This window comes from Platichthys flesus, chromosome 19, assembly GCF_949316205.1.
Source record: "Platichthys flesus chromosome 19, fPlaFle2.1, whole genome shotgun sequence".
In the NCBI taxonomy this organism is placed as follows: Eukaryota; Metazoa; Chordata; class Actinopteri; order Pleuronectiformes; family Pleuronectidae; genus Platichthys; species Platichthys flesus.
Genome location: NC_084963.1, coordinates 6924728 through 6947742, shown reverse-complemented (window position 1 = coordinate 6947742; position 23015 = coordinate 6924728). Strand labels below are relative to the sequence as shown.

At 44.1% G+C, this 23015-nt stretch overlaps 2 protein-coding genes across 3 annotated transcripts in view; both read right to left on the bottom strand.

Moving 5' to 3' along the window:
- Positions 1-218: 218 nt before the first annotated feature.
- Positions 219-4712, bottom strand: nrarpa (NOTCH regulated ankyrin repeat protein a). 2 transcript variants are annotated; one of them, XM_062413173.1, is made up of 3 exons: positions 4560-4712; positions 3495-4358; positions 219-3109 (listed from the first exon to the last, which is right to left on the bottom strand). In XM_062413173.1, exon 2 carries the CDS (start codon positions 3848-3850, stop codon positions 3512-3514), a length of 339 nt encoding a protein of 112 aa, XP_062269157.1. In that variant the 5' UTR covers positions 3851-4358; positions 4560-4712; the 3' UTR covers positions 219-3109; positions 3495-3511. The 2 variants fall into 2 exon arrangements, with proteins under 2 accessions (XP_062269157.1, XP_062269156.1); XM_062413172.1 differs by having other exon boundaries at positions 219-4358.
- Positions 4713-10722: 6010 nt separating this feature from the next.
- The window catches only part of exd3 (exonuclease 3'-5' domain containing 3), a 33750-nt gene continuing 21457 nt past the window's right edge, over positions 10723-23015 (bottom strand). The window contains exons 20-21 of the mRNA XM_062413396.1: positions 12206-12272; positions 10723-12027 (exon numbers count right to left, since the gene is read on the bottom strand). Coding sequence (XP_062269380.1) covers positions 11660-12027; positions 12206-12272 — 435 coding nt within the window. The 3' untranslated portion in view covers positions 10723-11659. The remainder of the gene's footprint in view (positions 12028-12205; positions 12273-23015) is intronic.

Sequence of the window (23015 nt, the reverse complement as noted above, 5' to 3'; positions counted from 1 at the left end):
AGAGAATGGGGATCTGGGTTGGGCCCGGGCTTGGAAGACAGGGAGGGAAAAAGAGAGAGAGGGGGAGGTGGAGGGGGTGGGGGGGTGTTTCCCAAACCAACCCTTTCTATGAAAAATGCAGGAGGAGGGAGTGAGAGCGAGGGGTGGGGGGGGTGTTGAGGCCGGGAAAACGTAGCTTGTGCTTTGGAAGAGGAGGAACAAATGTATGCATACACCAGTGAGTTTAATGATTTCTTTACTGGCTTGTACACAAACGTACAAAAATAATACAGCACTCATCTCCACATGACATCACGTCATCATCACAGTGTTACAAACGTTCAAAAATAAAAGGGTACAAACAAACAAACAAACAAAAATGAAACACGATGGAACATCTGCATCACTCATGAAAAAATCTGCCGTTTCTCTCCTGCTTGAAATGAAGCAAGACCAGAAACACAACTTGGTCCAAAGAAGTCAGAGCTTTTTTTTATTTTTTATTAAAAAAACAAAAATCATCTCACTCATGTACACCAATCCGGCAGCTGGCCCCTTACATCATAAATGTTATGACCCTCGTGAGCCAGACGACCACACAACCGTGCAATTTTTAATCATGTTACAATGATCTTACCATCAAATGTATTATTCCCCTTTCAAAAAAAACAGGAAGACAGCACTTCAGAAAAGAAAGTGCCCCAAGATATCATCATCATCAGCGTTGATATATATATATCCATATGTATATATACATACACCCAATCACAGAGATACACGCATCTTTGTCAAAAAGAAAAAACATCATGTTCTTTTTTCCCACAAAGTGACACACACATTAGGACATTATCACCTGGAGCATATATTTATACAATAGTATTTTGTTGTGTTTGTTTTTTTTCTATTCAGAAAAAAATTTAAAATGTTGACACATAAAAGCCAACGTTTCAACAACAGTCATCAGTGCAATATTCAAACAAAAAAAATCAAGTTTAAGACAAGCGATGCATATTTCATTTGTTGCCTGATAACCAATCTATACCTTGATGCGGTGGATCTATCGCTTCTGTTAATTGTGGTTGTTGAAAAATGGGAAGTTGTCAGTCTGGACGACTGTTCAATGCAGCGGCACGGAGCCTCATGAGAAGCACACGCACACAAACACACACTTCAATTTTAAAAAGACAAAAAGAAAAGTATTCACTCACACACTCTCAGCAGCTTCTCATGAGGTGAACTAGTGCTGCTGTGAAGCTTCTACACAACTGTTGGCCATTTGAGCAGTAGGCTTTAAAGAAAACAACAACAACGTCAACATGAACAAAATAAAAACATACAAGCAGCATCGATACAAATGTTAGGGTGCCATGACTTTCAAAAATGCAGCAGGCAAGTTGATGGAACCATTTTTTTTTTTCCTTTTCTGTGACCTCCTGCAACAGTCATGTGATTTTTTTGTCTTAAGTCTTCATCGTCCAACAGTATTAGGGTCCTGCTCAGTAGTAGTAACTATTCCAAAGCCTTGGCTCCTGCAGTTACCCCGTACAAACACTGGGGGCGCGCAAGGCTCCGCATTTTTTTGTGCAATAAAACTCCCTGCATTTATAAGTCATGCGATACAATTCCATTTTTTTGTATGACCTGAAAATAAAAAATAAAAAACGACCAAACAGGCTGATGGAGACAGAGAAAGGGACAGAGAGGTGGAGGTTTATAGGGAACAACAATGCGACAGAGAGAGAGAGAGAGAGAGAGAGAGAGAGAGAGAGAGAGAGAGAGAGAGAGAGACCACAGACTCCTTTGCAGAAAATCACGCTTTGCTATTGAGAATTGGTTTGGTTGTAGTGTAAAATAAAAACTGTCCCGACTGAGGATGCAGGGATGGGTTCATTGCATCTTCAGGAGTCCGTTTGTCTGTCAGGCTTCATAGCAAAAAAACAAAACAAAACATACTGGCATGCGGATGATCACAAACAAATAGTGAATCTCTTCAGACTCCAAAACGACGTGGCAGAGTGGTGAGACAGCTGAACAACTTGAGAATACTTTATAAGTCGAGGTAGCTGGCAAAAGGCAACCAAACAAAGTCCTTTAAATGGGAGGAGGGGGGTGGAGAAAGTCCTCTGGAGGGTCAACGGGCTAGAGGGGAGGGGGGGGAGTTGGGTTTCTGGGGGGATGGTGGTGGTGGGTCAGGAGGGTGAGGGTGGCAGGGTTACCTCCACACGGGACAGTTTATATACTACGAGTCTGAAGCAGCTTGAGTCACCCATAGATATTCTTACACTCATAGATTTTTGTTTGTATTTTTTAAAAGAAGAACCACAACATATTCAAAAATGCATCTTCTCAATGTACCTTCATAAATAGAAAAAAAAATAATAACCCAGCCTGCTTTCACAGTGATGACTAGGATGTTAATAAAATACTGAGAGGAGATTATAAAGTGAATTCCAAATGCGACTCTTTCTTTCTTTTTCTTTTGATACAAAGCGAAAGCAGCGGTTTTTCTTTTTAGTAACACAGTGACCATTGGCAAAGTGGTCGCACTGGCCAGGAAAGAGTTGGACGCCAGCATGGCAGAGGAGGCCCAGTGCACTCAGCTACTGTCTCTTTCTTTTTCTCTTTAAAAGAAATACAAAAATAATAATAGTAAAGCTATTGTGTACAGTACTTCACAACATCGATGAAGCCAGTTGTTGTTACATCATGATTACACATCCGGAAAGCGTGTTGGATAGCCATAATGCCGCTCTTTGAGTTAAAAAATAAAATAAAAATTGATTCATTAAAGAAATATAGGCCTCTGGTAGCCAACAGAGGGCAACCCTTCTTCTCTTGCTCGTGTGTCTTCCCTTTCAGATATTCCAGCATGCAGCCATGTAGCATCAAGTGCCATGTTTCATATCAAATAACTTAGAAAAAGAGGATTTTTTTACAAGTGAACAATGCATGAGGGGCAACAGGTCAAATCTGTGCACCCCATCCCCCCTCCCCCCACAAAGAAACTATTCAACTGTACTGAGGATGGGAGGTCATGGATAGAGGAGAAAAAACTGGGCCATCTGCACTCCTGAGTCCCAACACACACACACACACACACACAGGCTGCTCCTCTAGTGGACCACGCGATCTATAGTAGACACATTCAAGAGGAAAGCTTTAGTACCAACAAACTCACCGAAGTGGCGTTTTTCTTTTTTTTGTTAAAGATTCGTGCTGAGGCGCTGTGTGTGTGTTTGCGCGTGTGTGTGTGAACCATGTGGTGGCTTCACTCAGAGGTGCAGAGAGGGCCCCGTTTGGTTTGCAGTGAGAGGGAGGGTTATTGTGCAGGCCTGTTTATGCATTTCCTTTTATATATGAATATATATATAATTTGGCACAACTATGTAGATAATGGCAGTTTGAACGCTTTCAGAAAAAGAGCCTGGCTTTCCCTCATGTGTTGCAGTCGGATTTTTTCCCCACTTATTGTTGCTGTTGTCGTGTTATTTGTCTTATTCTTTCTTTTTTTTTACCTGACAGCAGAGATAGATCACCGGGCGCCAGAGGAGTACTTGGCCTTGGTGATGAGGTATAGCACAATGTCTTGGTGGCCCCCGAAGGCGGCGATGTGTAAAGCGCTCCACCCTTCCCTGTTGGCCAGTCGGATGTCTGCGCCAAACTTCACCAGCAGTTTTACCAGCTCCAGGTTGCCGTCTATGACGGACTGGTGCAGGGCCGTCTGTCCCTCCGGCCCGAAGGAGTTGACGTTGAACTCGCAGTTCGTCATGTTCTGCAGCAACGAGTGCAGCTCCTTGGTGTTGCCCTTCTTCACCGCCTCCTGGAAAACCCTCTGCGGCGCGGAGCACGTCGACACCTCCGCTTGGCTCATGGTTGCAGCGCGCTGGATGGTGGGGGAACCAGTAATCCTGCCCGGAGCTCTAAAGCTGATAGGAACGTCTTCTCCCTGCTGAGCGTCTCTGGTCTGGTAAAATGCCACAGTTACACTGGACTAGAACCAGTTATTAAGGCACTTTAAGGTACTTAAAGACAAAAAATGCTCACTGTATATATCCCAAAAAGGACAATAGAGAAAATAACACACTCGGTGTGCAAAAAGGTAAATAAAGTGAGAGATCCTATAAATCCCTAAAGCATTAAGGGTCTCAAGAGGTCCAGGGTCTCTAGGTGAAGTTTCCCTTCTGTAGCAGCAGCAGGTCGCCTATCGCAGGGGATGGAGAAGACCGACACCTCCGTCTTCACTGAGAGGAAACTGGAAGTAGGATCTCCACAGGGCAGCCTCCTCGTTACCGGGTCTCCACAGGTTTTCCTTAAACGTTCCCACCTGTTTCCTGGCTACACGTCCAGGCAAAATGTCGCTGCTCGTGTGGCCAGGGCGTCTGGGAAAGACAAGAAAAGACAAGAAAGGTCCACATGAATCCCGAGTCCACACCTACAGACCGCAGGAGAGACCTCGCATTCCGCTACATCCAAGCGCAAGAGAGGAGCACTCCGAGCGCACGTTTTAAGCACGCACACACTGCTTGATTTTGCCATTAAACATGTCTGGAAGTGTAGTCCGCAACGGATGTTTGCCTTACCTGTGACAGATGGACGGGTCCGTGGCGACGAAAGCGATAGAAATCCACCGTGTGGCCCAGGTCTGTGTCCTGCGTACGATCCGCGAGTCTCTGCCCTGCTCTGCGCTCTGGGGAAATATTTTACGCGTCCTTTATATGCATGACAATACCTTCCCAAAGAATCAACTGTGGAGGAATGGGCGGAAAGCCGGGGAGGTTATAGGCTGCCGGCTTGGTTAGTGGGAGGGACCACCTCCCTGAGAATCTGCAGGAAGGGGCGTTATTTCTTCTGATGGAGGGGGGGTGGGGGGGAGCCAAGCGTAACTGCAGAACTTCTAAACAAGCCGCCCGCAGCAGTGTTATGGTGAGCTCTGTATCGGATCTCCTGTAGCCGACCACAGGATGTGGACTCAAAGCCAGAAGGCATCGGTGCTGTCAGGGCTGTAAACCGCTGAGGGAAGAACGTGCATGTGAAGGATCGTCCAGTGGATTCAACCTCAACAAAGTTCTTGAAAGAAAAAGTCCAGTTCGATGTCCGAGGCTTCGATTGACATGTTCCCTGGCATCAGAGGAGCTCGCTCGGCATGTGCAAATAGAAAACGTGGCTGAGAAATGAACCAAAATGGACACTTGGTTAAAAAAATCATATATTCTGAAATACGTTGGCACATTTTACGCACAAATTCAAATTGGATATTTTTGAGTTTTCTCTGTTTTCTTTTGACTCATACAATAAGTACATTTCACAACTTCTCACTATTGGTTCGAGAATTTTTTCCGAATTTGATCATAAATGTCTCTTTTGAAAGTGAAAAACATGTGGACTCATTCACACTCTTTCATGTGACACGGGGGCAGAAAAGGTGACAGGTTACTGTGACACACTATCCAGGAGAGGGTATGGTTTACAGCTGTGTGCTGCTGCTTATGTTACCCAATCCAGCGGAATGACTGCCTGTGAACATCTGGCTTAACTTGTGCGCAAATATGAACTAAAACAAAAATGCTTAGTCTCAACCTACAGGCTATAGGTGCATTTAAAGTTTAAATGGTTACAACTTCTAAAACGTCAACTGAACCAAATGGTAAAATAATAATCATAAAACCCTCCAAACGGGCCGGGAGTCTTTGAGACCCACCGCTCCATAAAGAAACACCTCGCAGGAGGTTGTTTAAATCATAAACTGCGGATATATTCCAGTTGTTTCTGAATGACTATGGTGGGACTTCAAATAACAAAAGACCTGCGCTACTTCCTTTTTGCAAGTGAAAAGAGGTGACGCTGTGCGCAGATTGACACGAAGCTCAGCTGCCCCCACCACCGTGGGAACTGGGAGCCTGTGTGTGTGTGAGAGAGAGAGCGAGTGTGTGTTTGTGTGTGAGTGTGTGTGTGTGAGAAACAGAGGTGTTGATAGGTTTAGATAGATAGACAGATGAAATGAGTGCAAACCACATGCACCAGGTACATGTATGTCAGCCTCCCTTTTATGGAGCCGTGTGCTGCGCCTGTGCATCTGCGTGTAACACTTTGCAAAACCGCTCCTCGCTCCGGCTTTCACACTGTCCTCTCTTCCCACAGTCCCAGCTGCATTTGACGCAGGTCTGTGGTCGCATCTGCCTGCATGCGAGTGTGAAAACCATGCGTCGGGGGGCCTGCGCGTCAGCGTGGGAGAAACGGCGGCACGGCTCCCACGAAGTTTACAGAATATTTGACTTAATTTGAATGATATGACTGAGAACACGGCTGAAGCAGAAGTGAAGATAAAATCAGGTTCATTCTTTAGGCACAGATTTAGGAGAGCGTTATAAACTGCCTGGATCTGTTGGCACCATGAGACAAAAGTCAAATGCTTTCGTCTGGGAACCACTTTTTGCTCCAAGTGATGTGGCCACAAGTGCTAAAGTAACTAGACATGAGCTGTAAAAATGACACAATATCTCGTACATCATAGTCGTCCCTTTTTTTTCTGGTGTTCCAGTTGTTTAAAGCCCAAAGTGATGCAGCTCATCCATTATTTCTTTAAGTCAAAGCACCTCATCAATCAATCAACCTACACCGATCAAACTGATCAGTGTTTTTTCAAAAGGTCAAACTGGATGGTTTTGGAACCGTTACTGTCAATAACAGGACACAATGGAGCCTTGGAGCGTTTTCCTTTTTTTGTAAACTGTGTCTAGTTTATGTAAATAAAACTGACTTTGGCCTGAGCCATGTTTAAAGGTGTCCCATATGATTATAAGACCTGTTCACGTGAGAATTTAAGGATGGACAAAAAGACCAACAACACTTTGTTGGACTGACTGCATCTGTTTAAAATGTTAACTGCAGGTGACTCTGTGACTCCGATTTTGTTTGTTCCTCTGCGTCAAGTGGCCCACAGCTGCAAATGCTCCAAAACAAAGACGGTGTTTCTGAGTCATCCGTAGATATGTGGTGAATACGTTGGCCGCCATAACAGATGTGTTTTCCTTGCTCTTCATGTAAAAGAGCCCACGGTTGTGCACTGCAACTGGGCCGTTCAAAACTTTCACACACGCCTACGAAACCGTACAAAGGTTATGGTTACTTTCAGACTTGAGTGGATCAGTGTAGGTTTTTTATTGTGTAAATGATGTGTCAGTGTGTGTGGTTATTTCTTAGAGTTACTGAATGGTGCAAAAGACCTTCTGGAAAATTAGGAACATCTGTCCACTCTCAGAGCTTTGGCTGCAGAGCGTCTGGACACTTGGGAAACATTTGCACAGACCGCAGGAGCCAAAAGGATCTGCTTTTGGATGAGTTTCTTCCCCAAACTCTGTGGCATTTGTGCTCCTTTCCCTCTTGAGAGAGAGCAAATGCCCCCTACACAACACACACACACACACACAAACACACACACACACATACACATTCACACATACAAAAGGTTGTCTGAAAAGAATCCAAGACCAGATACAATCCTTGAGCTTAGGTGTAGGTATAAGATATAATATATTAAATAAAGAAAAGGCTACTTTAACTATCAGAATATCATTTGATTATTAATATCAATATACATATCAGAGAAACAGAAAAGTTCCATTTCTAACATAAACGCGCATTCCGTTGGTGCGTAAATACGCACGCCAATCCCCTCAATGGGAACAGCCAGGCTCTCCTCCAATTCCAAAATGGGAAGTTGTCAAGTAACACACAGATAATCCCAGTCTATTCTGGTTGTATTTATGCAGCCATATCTCCCCTCTGCTGCAGTGTATTGATAAACACGACGTGTGGTTTTATTTTGTGACAGAGAAAGAAGCCAGAGTCTTGTGAGCTCAGTCGGTGCGCAGGGGCCGGGTTTCTGGCGCCGAGACTCGGGGCAGCCGGGGCCAGACAAGACAGGAGGAGCCCCCCGTCCCGTCCCGTCGCGTCCCGGGATGTTTTCGTGTAAGAGCACGTCGCTGGAGAGGAGAACGCACGAGGGAAATAAATGTGGAGATGTCAAGTAAATATGTCAATTCATCATTACGATTTGGCAATACTGTGCTTTAACTTTCCTGCCCGGGAGTATATTGGACTGAACTCGGAATGTGAGAGACAGGGAGAGAGAGAAAGAGAGCGAGTGAGTGAGAAAGAGAGTAAGAGAGAGAGGTGGGTGACGTTTACCGGGAGGGAGGGGCTTATGAATCCAATTCATTCCGGGCACCACGTGTCCTCAGAGCGTGGGAAAGAGGCGAGCTTTTCTTCCCAGCAAAGAAAGAGCAAGGATCAAATAACACGGTGCTGCAGCAGAAATCTCGCGCTCTGCACAGAGGCAGGGCCTGCGACCACCCGGACGAGGACGGGACAGGGCGCACACTGAGGGGCTTATTTGGGGAGTTTGGGTTTCGGCTTCATTCATAGCAATAAAAAAATACTCATGAGGAGCTTAATGTTACTGTAGTTGTTACACGGTCTGCTACAAAAAAAATAAATGAAACATGCATGGCAACATGCCAACCTGTCTCTGCCCTCCTGGACGGATGTTCGAGCTAAATAAAGGAGGGTGATGATGAATACGACGACATTATCAGAGTCAACTAAAACCACAGGCGTCTTTTTCAACGCTCATTTTGTGGAGCTTTTTTTTTGCCCTGTGGATGAGAATCAGTTGATTTCACAAACTTTTTTTCCTGCAGGCTAAATCAGTCACGCATCCGGGGGATCAGCAAACTTTTTCTCACAGCTGACAGTCGAACGTGAGACCATTTGAAACTGGAAGAGCTGGAAATCCGTTTTCGTTACACATATTCCTGCTTGAATGAGGAGTAAACGACAAGAATGAATGTACATGTTCATGGTTGGTGGCTTAAGCAGTGCCTGCAGATAAATACCATCACAGTTAGTTATTCCAATAAAACAGTAATGTCACCTTTAAGTAGTTCACATTATGGGTTTGAGCAGGATTACAATTTATCAATGGTAATACAACTTCTGGGTGGTAGTAGTGGCAAATACCCTTGAACTTTCTTTGTCTTTTAAAGATTTAATATATTCCATGGGGACCATTTATACAGTGTGGTTCCTTGCACCATGCTGCCCACATATACAGTGTTTCAAATGAAAACCCCATCAGGGAATCATCCAAATGACTCTAGCTGCAGAGAATCTACGCCACAATCCATTCATAAGCACTTCATAACCATAAATTATATTATAATTAAGTTTTCTTCTTCTTCTAATTGTGTTATTAACAACTTTTCACATTTGCAGCGTAAAATAACGCATTAGTAAATGGTTTATAATCGTCCATCAATCAATCACGTCCTTTGAGTGTCGCAGGAGGGCTGCAGACATTCCCAGTTCACACAATATATGACATAATTGGACAATTAAATAAATTCAACAAACATCCTTAAAACATTCAAACTGAAGATTGTTAATAAACCTCTCATTTCATCAGAGGATGCTGAGCTTGAGAAAAGAGGTCACAAATCCCGTCTGAGACAAAACTAATCCACGTGATCTTTGCCCGAGACACTTTCTCGTCGGAGTGACGGCCACTAGATGTTTCACGCAGGTCCAACAGCTCGCCCATCATTCACAACAATGAGCTGTGAAGTTCATGTTCACAGCGACACACGCCCACTTTTTGCATCTTTGTTCTTAACAAGTGACGATACGTATAATGTCTGTACAGATAAATGCATTATGGGGGGGGGGGGGGGGGTGTCACGTTACTGGTTTCATTTTCTTACTTGAGGTTCTGCAACTGTGAATCAACTTTTAAATCTTTAGTACCTTTTTTTTCTGCAATGTATTTAAAAAGGCTCCGAGATTGGACAAGAGCAGATGTTTTTATCGTCCTGTGATTTAAAATCTGCAGCCGCTGCTTCAAACGCGGTGAGAGAAAACACATTTACGTCTGTGATTCACAGTATGACCTGTCTCTGGAAACGACTGTGGCTTTTTTGATGCAAGTTTAGTGATCAATAAAGTAAGCTGCACATCTGGCTTTGGTTAGAGCTTCTTTTATGAGTGTAAAAAAGATTCAAACTCAGCCCTTCGCTGGAGCTTCGACAAAACGCCGGAAAATCTTTAATTGTAGAATTTTCCACATAAGATGAGTTAAAACCCTTTTGGGCAATTGCATTTTCCTGCGATTACACAAAATCCAACGTGGGATTTGTGAAAATAGAAGAGGGGAGTATGAGAAAGTACGATCGGTTTCAGGTGGTGCATGTGTTAGGTTACTCTCTGACCCGTCAGCTCGGGAGCCTTCAAGGGAGAAAACCCCTCCACTGTCAGTTAAGCCGTTTTCAGACATGACCTCAGGGTAAAATCTGGAGAATTGGCTACAGGGTTTACCCAGAGTTCACCTTTCACACACGCACAACACAGCGGGGGGTTCTCTGCACAGACGCGTTCACAACAGCATCCAATCCTCTGCATTATTCAAGAGAGCGCTGGAGCACCCGGGTATAGCAGGCAGAGACAGGAAGTGACGTCACAGCTCCAGCTCTTGTCACCACAAACTCTCTTGTCAGTGTCTTCTTTGATTTTTCACCGGGAGATATTTTTGTATTTTTTTTTATTTTTACATCTGTTGCGTGTTAGAAGAATCATGACCCCCCCCCCCCCACACTCACTCATGTTGAATCCAGCTGGGGATCCCCTGCTTTACTACCCGTTTTCTCAGATAATAAAAATACCTGCAAATGATGGTAGCTCCTCACAGATGAATAATTTAGATGAAAACTCTTGTTTATTAACACATACTTTTCAGCTAAATAATACAAAAATATATACAAATGTTATCATAGAGAATGTACGTGTACAGTAGCGGACTGCAAAATATGAAAAAGAGTCCAGGCATCGTTTAACCGTAGCTTTAAAGTCAAAACTGTTTCATTAAAAACAAACTTATTGACACTCTTGATTTGAACAAACTTAAAAAAATCGGAGAAATTGTCTCAATCCGATTCAAACCGTGAATCACAATGAATGCACGAGGCTACAATAATGAATACAATAAAAAAAAAAATCGTACCAAGACCCGTCTTTGGATCAGTAAAATTAAAATCAGAAACACAACTGATTTAAAACACAATGTGCACATTAAAATAAGCACTATGGAGGAAAGGCTTGGGACGACAACAGGTGTGTCAAATAACCGTTCATCCATAAAGGCAAATAATGATTATGATTAACCTATGATTTCTTTGTATGTCAGGTTTTAGCTCCAGATGAGTCATTTAATGCAACATTTCAGTCAATGCCCGACTGTAACGTTGAATTAAAGGTTCTTTATGGAGCAAGTGTGTGGGTGTTAATTCTTCTACCTCGGGCGTGTCGGCTCTGCCTACGCACTTATCATAAGGAACATTGAGGTGTGGAAGAGACTTTTCGGAGAACTGTAGCAGTACCTGATTGCTAAGAGTAGGTAGGACTTCTGAGGATTTTTATCATTTCTCAGAACAATGCGCGATACAAATCTCAAGCTGCAGTTGAAACATCGGACTACATCTGTCGTCTTTATGCCTCTTTTATTATTATTATGATATCAAATTAGTCAGAACTACAACTGAACAGAACTACTGTAATCTACGAGGCAACTGAATTGGTGGTATGTGTATTATTCTGGATGTTTTTTTGGTAAACCGCACAAGCTCCGTGTCTCTCAGCTCAGTTGTGCCGCTGCAACTGCATCAGTGTCCTCATCTGTTACATGTAGGACCTCCCGAAACATGGAGAGGACGCGGCCGAAGTGAGAGCCTTCCCAGAACACCTTGCCACATCTGGTGCAGACGTAGAAGAGCGGTATCCTCGGCAGGAGGGCAGGGGGCACGGCGTGGAGCTGTATGGGCGCCCCCCCGGGAAAGGTCAGGGTGTCGGGATCCAGCCCAGAGAGGGAGGCCCAGCGACACTGAAGGGCATACCTGGGGGGTTCAGGGGTCATGCAGGGGGTCAAGATGTCACCAAGCTTCTCCTCTTCCTGTTGATGGGACGTCTGTTGTGTGTGTTCAGTGTCCTGGTCCTGCAGATATCCTGCAGGCAAAACATGGCAATTGAGTGACTTCTTGAAAATGGAGTGAGACGGACACGCTAACAGCTGGAGTAATTGCATGTAGATATTTCCTTGTGTATTCTATGCTGTAACATCTGGAGCCCAGTAAAAATAAAGCCCCTTCCCATATTACTGAGAGAGTTGAGGTGTGTCGCTGACCTTTCTGTTTAAGCATCCTGACCATGTCTTCTCTGGGCACTGCCGCATACTGATCACTGTTACACGCCTGGACAAAGAGAAGAGAACAGTCATTAGAAGCAAGGTTAAAATAAATTTCATTCCACAAGAGAGCCTCGAAGGAAAGCTGATCTTTAGGAATTTTCTCTTTAATGTACTACCATGGTTTTGAAACAATTACTGGGACATGTGAAGGTTTATATTCTAATAGGCAAAAAACACATTCAACTAAAGTTGTGCCTTGATTTGTAATTCTAGCAATAACACAAACTAGCTCCATCTCTAAGAAAAGGTAATACATATTGTTGAGGTGCTAAACCCCCTCGAATAAGAGAACAGTTAAACTTTTATATTGTAATTTGCAGAGAACATGAACAGCTTTGATCCAAAGCTTAAGTAAGCAAAGTCTTTTGGCACAGTTCACTTCATATGACAAAAACTTATTCCATTTCCTTGTTGTTGTAAAACCGACAGGCATTTGTTTTTTTGGACCAAACCCAAGTCAAGCCGGAGAGATGCTAGCCAGACCACATGACCAAACTAGAATATTATTAGAACATTTTCAAAAGATTATAGCATGCAAACGTTTTAAAAACCCTCTGTTATATAGCAGCAATGCTTATGAAACTACTTTACTTCAGTAATGCTGTGGTAGCTGCAGGTCACCTGTTTAAGTCTGAAAGTGTTGGACCTGTGTAAAAACCTGATGGAAAGCAGGACCTGCTAACTTCTGACTGATGGCAAACAGACATTTTCCCCCGTTTGTTGCTTCAGTGTCAAGGGGCCTAAGTGTTACAGAGCGATCAGATCAGTGTGTGAGTGTGTGTGTGTGGAGGCAGCGTTTACGCCTCAGTAGCTTTCACATGTCCATGCCGTCCCGTCCTTCTCCACAGTAAAAGGTCTCCCCGGTGGGACATTAGTGACCCCTTGTTTGCCGGCCCCTAACACGCAAACACACACTCGTCTGTAAGCCATCCTGACAGCATGTCAGTGCTAAAAGCCTTGTCAACACACCTGAGCTCCACCCAGCAAACAGCATTCCACTTAGAGGTGGGCTGTAAATCAGAGCGGGCTCGCAGACCTCACAAAAGCTTTAAGCTCACCTAGAGCCAGTTCGCCTCTTTATTCTGAAAATGTTTAATGAAGACTGTGGATCGGGAGCATACACCCGGTGACCCACCCAGTGCAAAATTATATTGTCTCCTCTGTGTGCACATGCAGAGCAGTGTTTGCCTCGGTGGTGACTGAGGTCAGGATCGGCGTAAGCTGCTAGACAGTGGAGGTGTGGGAATAGCAGAGGTGTCATCTCATGTCTTGTCTGTGGGAATGAAGCCCATCGGTCCCTCAGTACATTCTGTATTCTGCTCTTTGTATTTGAAACAAATCTCTCTCACACACTCACAGTTAACATGCATAGACACACACTCACACAATTCACAGACAACAAACTGCAAAATTCACACAGGTTACTCTGCAGTGCACATAAACCACATACTTGCAAATGCTCACAGCACATACACATGCCTCACACATACGAGTGTGTGGCTGCAGCCAGGAAAACAGACCCAGCTATTTGCTCAGCTCAAAGTTTCCCAGAGTTGAGCAAGCCAGAACCTGCTCTGAACTCTCAAGTCACGGACAGACAGGCAGGCACACATGCACATGGCCTCGCACACACACGCAACATGGATGTAAATAATTCTATCTGCAATTAATCAAAACACCAGGATTTAGATGAGCAGGGATCTATAAGAGAAATACACTGCATAAGCAAAGTTGCAATAAATGACTGTATGAGTTGTCTCAGGGACATAGCACAGGTCCTATTGACATGAACATATTTGAGGACACACACACACACTGGTAGAAGTGCATTAATGGATGTGTCAAAATGAGACTGGAGGTGAGGAGTTATATTTGATTGAATACAGATGGTCGTTCTGTGCCTTCATTGAAAACTGGAAACTGGGTTGGACCAGATGATTTTGGGGACATTTGCTCTGTTTTTGATTCTCTACAGAACACTACTGGAAGACTGGATTTTTCCACAGCATCACATCAGTGCATAATTTTCAGGCTTCATTCCATAGCGAGGACACAAAGCTCAAACGTACACAGGTGCCTTCTCTGCAGGTCGGCCTCAGTAGACTGAAAGCACCCTTAAAACAATTTTATTTGGCATGTTTGCACAGGCAAAATATTGTGTTTGTGATCATAATGAGGAACATCATGTAGCTTCACTCGCTGTAATCTTTGCAGGACGGTCAGCTGGACTAACCTGCAATCGTTAAACACAGCCATGTTACAGATTGTGTCCTAAACATGTTAGTGAAGTGCATCTCCGCTCTGACTGCAACTCTTAACTCCTCATGGCACTGCACAACAAATTGTGTTTCAAAAGCTTTTAGGTGGCATTTTCATTGTAATCAAACCACAGAGAAAAGCCTTGAGATCAAAATTCCACCCAATTTAACGCAAGAACAAATAAATATCACATTACTTTTATTTTCATTCAACCCTACACACGTTTCAGGCGGTTGCTACATGGATTTATTTCCTCACTCTGTCTGCCCTTTGTTCCCCCTCTGTGTTTTTCAGGGAACCTCCTGCATTCTCACACTCCGTGTGGCCGAGCCAGAGAAAGAATGCTCCTTGCCGTGACAACAAAGGCTATCTAAAGTGTGATACTGTGTTTCAAAGGATGGGAGGTGGTGGAAAAAAGAAGAGAGACAGGGGGATAGTGGAAAGGAGGTAGGAAAGAGTGGGAGGGGAGGGGGGGTGGTGGGAGATTTTTCCCTAATGTGCTCAAACACACACACACACACACAGTGCATTGGCCCTGTAGGCAGCTCCCATGGGAAAATGTTTTAGGGCCGATGTAGGTCACATGGCTGGAGCAGCCAATTGGGCACTGGTGATTTGATTCAAATTGTGGTAAGTCAGGTAAGGGGCAGCGTGGGAACAGAGAAGAAGAGCAAGAGCTGCGTCGTCGTTTCCCTTGAAATTCTGGTCCTTTCCTACTCAACGTGAATCCCAACTCCAAGTAAAGGTTGCAGATACTTAATTCTAATGTCTATGAAGGTTGTGGTCTAAAACATATACACAGTGTATAAGAAAAGAAATGACAGCAGCCCTTCCAATGACAAGAAAAATTAAATGCAAATTGTAGAGATTCATTCGTTCCGTGTGTGGGAGGTTTTGCCGTCTCTTGCTTCCCTGTCATTCTGTTGGGCACATATAACATTTTTCGTGGCCACTGTGAAATAATGTAGGTTCCGACTCCAATGTAAATGGGATGGCTTGCTGAACTGGAAAATTACCCCCCAACACAACCATATAAATGATGAGTAAAGAGAAGCCAACAAGCTGTAAGCACTGACTTTATCCTCTGCTTTCACACATAGCATCGGAGTCATTCTGTTTTTTAATGTCTTCTAGAAGTGATTGGCAACCTTACCTTATGGATCATAACTTAATGAAAAAAATAATGTTTTATGGGGTGAAAGGAGAAGGGACTGGCAATGTTTCATTGAAAGAAAATAAGCCTGAATACCATCAGTTGGTCTGGAAATGTCTGACCGGTATCCAAAGAGGTGAGTCACAAAATCAAATGTTTTAACTGAATAATCATGGCTCCTAATTAATAAAGCTGTTTGTGAAAAATAGATATGAATCACAAACTTTCAGAGGCAGGACCTACCATGAAAGAAAAGCTGCTTTGACCCAGTAAATGTACTTTCCCACAGTATCCTGAGGGTGTCTGGCCAGTGTCTCAGCCCAAGAGTCTGAGGTAATTACCAACTGTGTTAACTAACCACTACCACCTGACAGCAACCTGAACTTGGACCACAGCTGAGCCTGTCTGGGCTTGACATCACACACACCTTCCTCTGACTCACCCTCACTCGCACACATGCACAAACACACGCACATACCCCAAAAGGCATGGAGAAGATGTTTAAACTCACATGCTACTTTCTCACTCACCCTTTCCCTGAGTCATGAGTCACTAATTTCACCTGCATGAAACACAAACTGAAGCCGTCATACAATTTCCTTCCTGGTTTTCATATGGAAATAAATCATCCAGATGTGTTTTGAAAGTGAAAGTTTTCTGGCGATTGCAAGTTTGTGCAGATACTGTGTATACTTACTGTGTAGGAAAGCAATAGGGATGAGTGAAGAAGATATAATACAAATATATTTTGTGTTACTCATTATACTTTTACTGCATCTTGTTTTTGGTTATAGATAAAGGTGCTACATTTAATTAGGTTGATCAAAGCCAGTGTGCTTCTTTTCTTTAAGCTACAACAGACAATCTCTTCACATATAAGTTTTATGTGCTTCACGATATGTAGAGAAACATTTCTAATTTCATGCTTTGCAAGCTTCCTCGCCCTCTTTCTCTTTAACTCTTGCTCAAGCTCTCTTTGTTTCTTCCTCTTGTCAACTCTGATTTCCCCTTTCCGACCGTTTTCTCACCCTCCACTCGCTCCCAACGTTTCTGCCTATTCTTCCCTCTCTCCCTCACTGCCTTACTCCCTCTTTATTGGAGCTCACTAAAACCCGGTAATGAAGAAGATAATAGTCTCAAGTCCAGCAGATAACAGTCTAGCGGTCACACAAACAGCACTAATGCTTTCCCTTGGCTCGGCACAGTCTGTTAATTCTGTTTTTTACCCACTCAACCTTCAACCCCAAACCTCAACCCCTATCTCTCCGTCTCTCCAGTTAAACCCATGTCTCCTCTCTTGTTAAACGTCTTGCTTGAAGCTCCCTCCCTCTACCCCCTTGCAGTTTCCCTTCAATCTCCGGCTCTCCTTCTCTCTGGTTGTCTCTCACCTCTAACCTCTTTCTTTCTCTCTTTCCATCTCCAAGTACTCTTTTTTTCTCTCTCTCTCCCTCTCTTTCTCTCTTCAGACACCAGATATCTGGGGCCAGCCTAAGCCCAACAGCTCAGGAAAACAGCATGCTGAAAAGATCCGTTGACAATAGTGTTCACTGGGCAATGGGGTTTTGAAGTGGGATAAAAACAGCTCATGTAAGAAGCATAAAAAGCTGGATTAAACCACAAGCCAGCCTCTATTGAGATGTTGCTTTTTATGTGTTAAAATTAAAACCACCAGAGTAAACAGGTACTGGGGACAATGTGATTGATGGCACATGACTTTCAGCACTTACCCTAAGGTGTTTTTCAACTGAAGTATTATTTATCTTGAATGTCAGTGTTGGGATATCACAACTGAAAGCTAAGTATTAAAGATTTAGCCTCGAGCAATTGCAACTGGTCGATGAGAGGAACTGTAGATCAGCCAAAAATCTATTGGTCTAAAAGTTTCATTAATGATTATAATAATATAATTTAGACACAATAATGTAGGACATTATGAGGGGATTTATGAGTATACTATTATTATTCTTTTTAATGATACTGTGACATTTTGTAGATTAAATGATTCATAGATTAATTATACTACAGTTTACTCCACTTGCCTGGACAGCACTAAACAGAAAATAAAAACAAACTGAATCTAAAGAAATCTTTATACATTTTTAAAAGAAATTGAAGAAAATGTTAAAAGATGTTAGACTGATGAAATTGTCTCAGAAACAAATTGTTGGAAGTTGTCGTTTTTTGCAAGCAAATTTTTTGCAAGAAAATAAGAAAATAAGCACGTTTGCTGAAAGAAACAATCAGAAAATCCCTACACATTGTATAATGCAAAAAGTAGGTCCGCACTCTGAAAAGAGCCTGAAAAATCCTAAAAATTTGTTGTTCTTTACATGAAACCAATTAGAACTCTGGATTATTATCACAATTTATTAACAAGGTGCATCTGAGAGAAAACACCAGCTTCCTCACTGCATTATGTTGTACTGGGGAAACCTGGGATCAATCTCTCGCTGTTTTCTTTTGTCGGTGAGGCAAAAGGTGGGTTTTGTGTTGCCGTTGTTTGTGCAAAAAAGGCAAGTGGTTCTCTCAAATGCAGAGCAGACAAACAACTCCCAGTCCACACTTGTCTTTTTGAGTCAGACCCGTTGCTCCAAATGTCTCGCTGCCTTTAGTGGCATAGGAGTGACGTTTAAAAACACTTTCACACTAAAACAGTCTTAATATGCTCATTTTTCCCATGCCTTCACTGCACCCATTCAACGCAATATTACGACATCCAGAGCTTTCCTCGACATGCGCTAACAGTTCTCAAACTGTCACTACGCCCACACGCAGCCCAAACACAAATTCCAAGCACTCAACATGAATCAGACTAAACTACATGTGTACACGAATACAAACAGACAGCCTCGTCATGGGAGAGCCACCGGCAGATTCCTGTGCTCAACGCTTATCGCTGCTGGTGCATATCTCCCCCCCCCCCCAAGCCCCCTTCTTCACCTCTTCTCGTATTTTTCCATCTTGCTCGTCTCCTCCTGATGTAGAGGCACGCAGGCATGCAGGGAATGTTATTGAAATACAGAGTGAATCATCCAGGATCGTAAATATTGACAGTGGCTGCTACTGCTGGTCTGGACTGTTCTCTCCTGAAAAGCTGAGAGAACACAAAGGGAGTCACTCTCCCACATGGCTTCTTGACAGACAAGGTGTCGGTGTCCTGGGGGGGTACCAGCAAAGCATTTTACATGCATGCTGGCCTGTGTGTCCACTGGTCTGAAAGTTGAATGCTTGCATGACCTGATGTGTGAGCCCCTTAACAGCAAACACATGGTAGTGTATCGTGCATCACAACGGGATTTAAGCAGAAACCACAAAGTTAAATGATGGTGAAAATTATTGGGATCTTCTGTGAAGACATTGTTTCAAAACGTGTGATTTCCCTTTCAGTGTTCCAGCACTCAAACCAATACGTTGCACCTCATTCCTCTCTTTGTAATTCACTATCCAGCACCACTTTTAAGTGCTTTTAAAGTAATTTCAACCTGAACTGCTGCATTGTTGTGGAAAACCAGTCATTTCTAGCTACCCAGCTTGAGATTTACATGGGATATGGAACCCAAGCAGAAGCCAAGTGAAACAAATACTGTTTCTAATTTTGGTGAAATCCAATGGGAAAATCATTGGACGGAAGCTGCTTTCAGACATGTGCTGAACTCCAGAAATTCTACTGAAATTATTCGGAGGGCATGTATAATACAGCAGGATAACGTCCAAAGAATTCACAGTAAAGGAATAAGCACAGTGATGAAGTTTCAAACACCCAAATGCAGATGCACTGAAGGTCCTGTAATTCTTTCAGGACTGAGGCAAGCACAGTAACCCTCAAGTCTTCTCGTCTGATGACAAACACACATGGAAAAAGATGTAAAAGCTGGTGATCAAAGGATGGTGAGCCGTGTGAAGATGTGATTTTACTCAGACCAAAGCTGATGGGAGGGACATTCTGTACCAGATATACATCATTGCTGCTTCAAACTTCAAACTCAGACCACAGTGAGATTGTGGAGCAGCTCTCACAGACATCACAGGTATTATCAGGACACACACACACATAACTCACAGTGGACAGGCTATGGGAGGGGGAGATAAAGGCAAATAAAAGAGGGAGAGGGCTTGGGGGTTAAGTGGCAGTAATGATGCAGGATAAGGAGGCATCTGTGTGTGTGTGTGTGTGTCTGTGTGTGTGTGTGTGTGTGTGTGTGTGTGTGTGAGTGAGTTTAAACTCACTTCAAAGTGTCTCAGGGAGCCTTGTTCATGTCAACAGGAGAAACAACATTAGAAAAGCAGAGATGTAGAAGGGGGGGGAAAAAAGGAAGAAGTACATGATGGTGGGATGGCGAACAAAGGCCGCAGGGAAAGGGAGGGCTGAGGTGGAGGAGGGTAATAGAGGGTTAAGGAGAAGTGGGTCGGAGGTGAGAGGTTGTGGGCAGCAGTGGGGGAGGGGGAGGCGGCGGGGGACTCCCGGTGAAGGGGTTCACCTCTAGTGTGAATGCAATGAGGTAAAACCAAAAGAAAGGAGGATGGAGAGAGTTCCTGTGTCATACACCCTTCTTAATTCCACCCTTCCTCCTCTCCCCTCCCCTCCCCTGTTTGGTTCCCTTCCCTCCCTCCCTCCCTCCCTCCGCTACCGCTGCTCCCTCTCTGCGACCAGCCCCAGCAAATTCCCTAGGGCCAGGGGCAGTCCCCTTTCAGTCTCCAGTGACACAGTAATTAGAAGTGTGGGAACTGAATCCGTCCCTCTTTCTGAGCCCCGCACTCTCACCCGCAACCCTCCCTCCCTTGCTCCCTCCTTTCGCTGTGCTACCCTCCCCAACCCCAAAACAGCCCTCGGCCCCAACCCGTCCCCTGCACTTCCTTTGCCACCTCTCTTTTTGTACCCCACCTCCGTTCTTGATCTCAGGAAGTGGTACATACCCTCAGGAACAAGACTCCCATGGGCGTGGGTAACAAAATATGGTAACATAATAGGTTGACCTTATATCTGTACTGACATTGGTGTTTATAGATAATTATAGCTGCAAGAATGTCTAATCTATTTCTAATATAATACATATCTTCAAATACATACAATTGAGGGTTTCAAGTGACATTTGAAGGATATTGAAGATATGATATCTCCTAATGTCACACTCAATTAAAGATCATTAGTCCTTTCAAATCCCATTCTGACTCCTCTGCCACCTGTGATGTCCATGGGAGCTCCACATCACACACACTCACACACATCGACACACACACTCAACCCCATACCCCTCATTCACCCCCCCGGCCGCTCCACCCCCGGCCCACCTCACCCCTGCCTCCCCTACAGCCACAGAGTCCTCTATCTCTTAGAACAGAGCAACGCTGTCTCTCCCGCTCTCTGTCAAGCCCACCACCACCACCACCACCAGCACCCCACCCCCCATTCGCTATCTCCGCGGCGATAACCATGGGAACAGCAGCACTGTGGGAACAGGCTACCAGTTGACCAAAATAGACAGCAGGAAAATGGAGGGAAAGAAAGAAAGAAAGGGCTCCCTGCGTCCAAGGAGGCCTGTGTGTGTGTGTGTGTGTGTGTGTGTGTGTGTGTGTGTGTGTGTGTGTTAGGAGATTCATGGGATCATCTAGACAGACAGGTACTCAGGGCACTCCAATCACCTCTGGTTTCCCCCACGGCAACAAAGAAGGGCGATGGGTGGCTTGAGTTGCTGCATTAATTCATTAATGGAGACGCAGCTTGGGTTTGAGTCGGTGGGACGTGTTGAAAGCTTGGCTTCTCACACACTTACACACACACGCTCACGCTTTTAATGGTCCGACATTGCCTAGATAACAGTGTCCCATGCAAAAAAGGCTACACCCTTAACCACAAACACCCACACCCAAACTACATACTAATACTACACCATCATACACCCAGTCACACCCGCAACCACGCACCTCTAAAGGCTTACTTGCAAACAAGTATTCAGACTGAAGGTTTACACAGCACGTTCAGGAAGGAAATGACTGGAATGGTTGGCAATCAAAAGTAGTAGTGCAAAGATTAATCTCAGGTAGTCTCGGATTCACTGAAATATGTTGACGTTACAATAACTAAGCACTGAAATGCTGTTTGATGAGAATAAATGTTACCTGTAACACAGTGTGTCACAATATAAAGGCAGCACGTAGTTCCAGAGACACCTCCAGCAGTGGGAGCTGCAACAGGGGAGGTTTTGGTGGCTGTTTACTGGCAGGTGTTTAGCAGGAACCAAAGATTTTCTCACTTATTGTTTTGTATGTTTGTACTTGGTCCACAGGCAGTTCTGCTGGTCACCAGAGAGTGCAGACAAGAATACAGAAGTCTGAACACTCAGTTACTGAGTTAAAAACGCTGGGGTGCAGTTCCTATGAGAAACATAGATGCTGGCTTTCCTTGGCCTGGAAGAGGAGGAGGAGGAGGAAATGGAGAAAGACGCAAGTTGCGCATCATGGGCTTTTTTTTTGTTTTTTTTATACCTAGTGTGGGTCTAATTTTCCATTCCATTTATATCTCAAGTCTCTCAAAAGCGACTCAACTCAACCTCTGAACTAAGAGCATTTCGCTACGATTCGTCTATTTCTTCTTTTATATTGTTGATACTGATCTGTACACTGGACCAACCTCAAGTCTTTTTTATTTATTTCCTTTCTTACCCACTACTGCTGTGCGTGTTTGTCATATAGGTCGTCTCTGTACTCTCTCCTTCTCTTCTTTCCAATTCCTATCAATTCATCTACCCTCTTGATCCATCTACACTCCCCCCTTTGCTCTTTCAGGCTTTTCCCAGGCCAAGTAGCCTGACCTCTCCGGCTTTCTACCCCTTTGCTCCCTGGGGGTGGATTGGGGTGTGTGGGGGGGGGGGGGTCTTGCCTGCGACCATTCCCAACCCGCAAAAACTTTCACTTTAATCTGACTCTGTGGGTAACAGAGGAGAAAGAGAGAAGAAGAAAGAGTGTGTGTCTTTAAATGTGTGTGTGTGTGTCAGTGTGAGTGTGTGTGCGTGCCCGCCAAGTCTTGAGCTCCCAAAGCAAACAGACTTCTAACCTCCTGATAGCATCACATCACGCAAACTGCCGGCTTTGGGCAGGACCACAGCAAGACAGAGTTTTAAGGTTTTAAGGCTGAGCTGGTCTCACATTCCCAAGACCTACACATGTTCATACAAGCAGCAAACATGAACACAGATTAGACATTTAAAGAATGTACAGACCTACATTTAGAATGTAAACTGTGAAAACAGGCTGTCAGAGTGATGACATACACAGCTCTTTACATGAGAGACAAGCAAAAACAAAGACATTAAGGCATCATTATGAACCTCCTCAACA

Coding starts and splice junctions, on each gene's coding strand:
- nrarpa (XM_062413172.1), bottom strand. CDS start 3,850: ATGAGCCAAGCGGAGGTGTCGACGTGCTCCGCGCCGCAGAGGGTTTTC.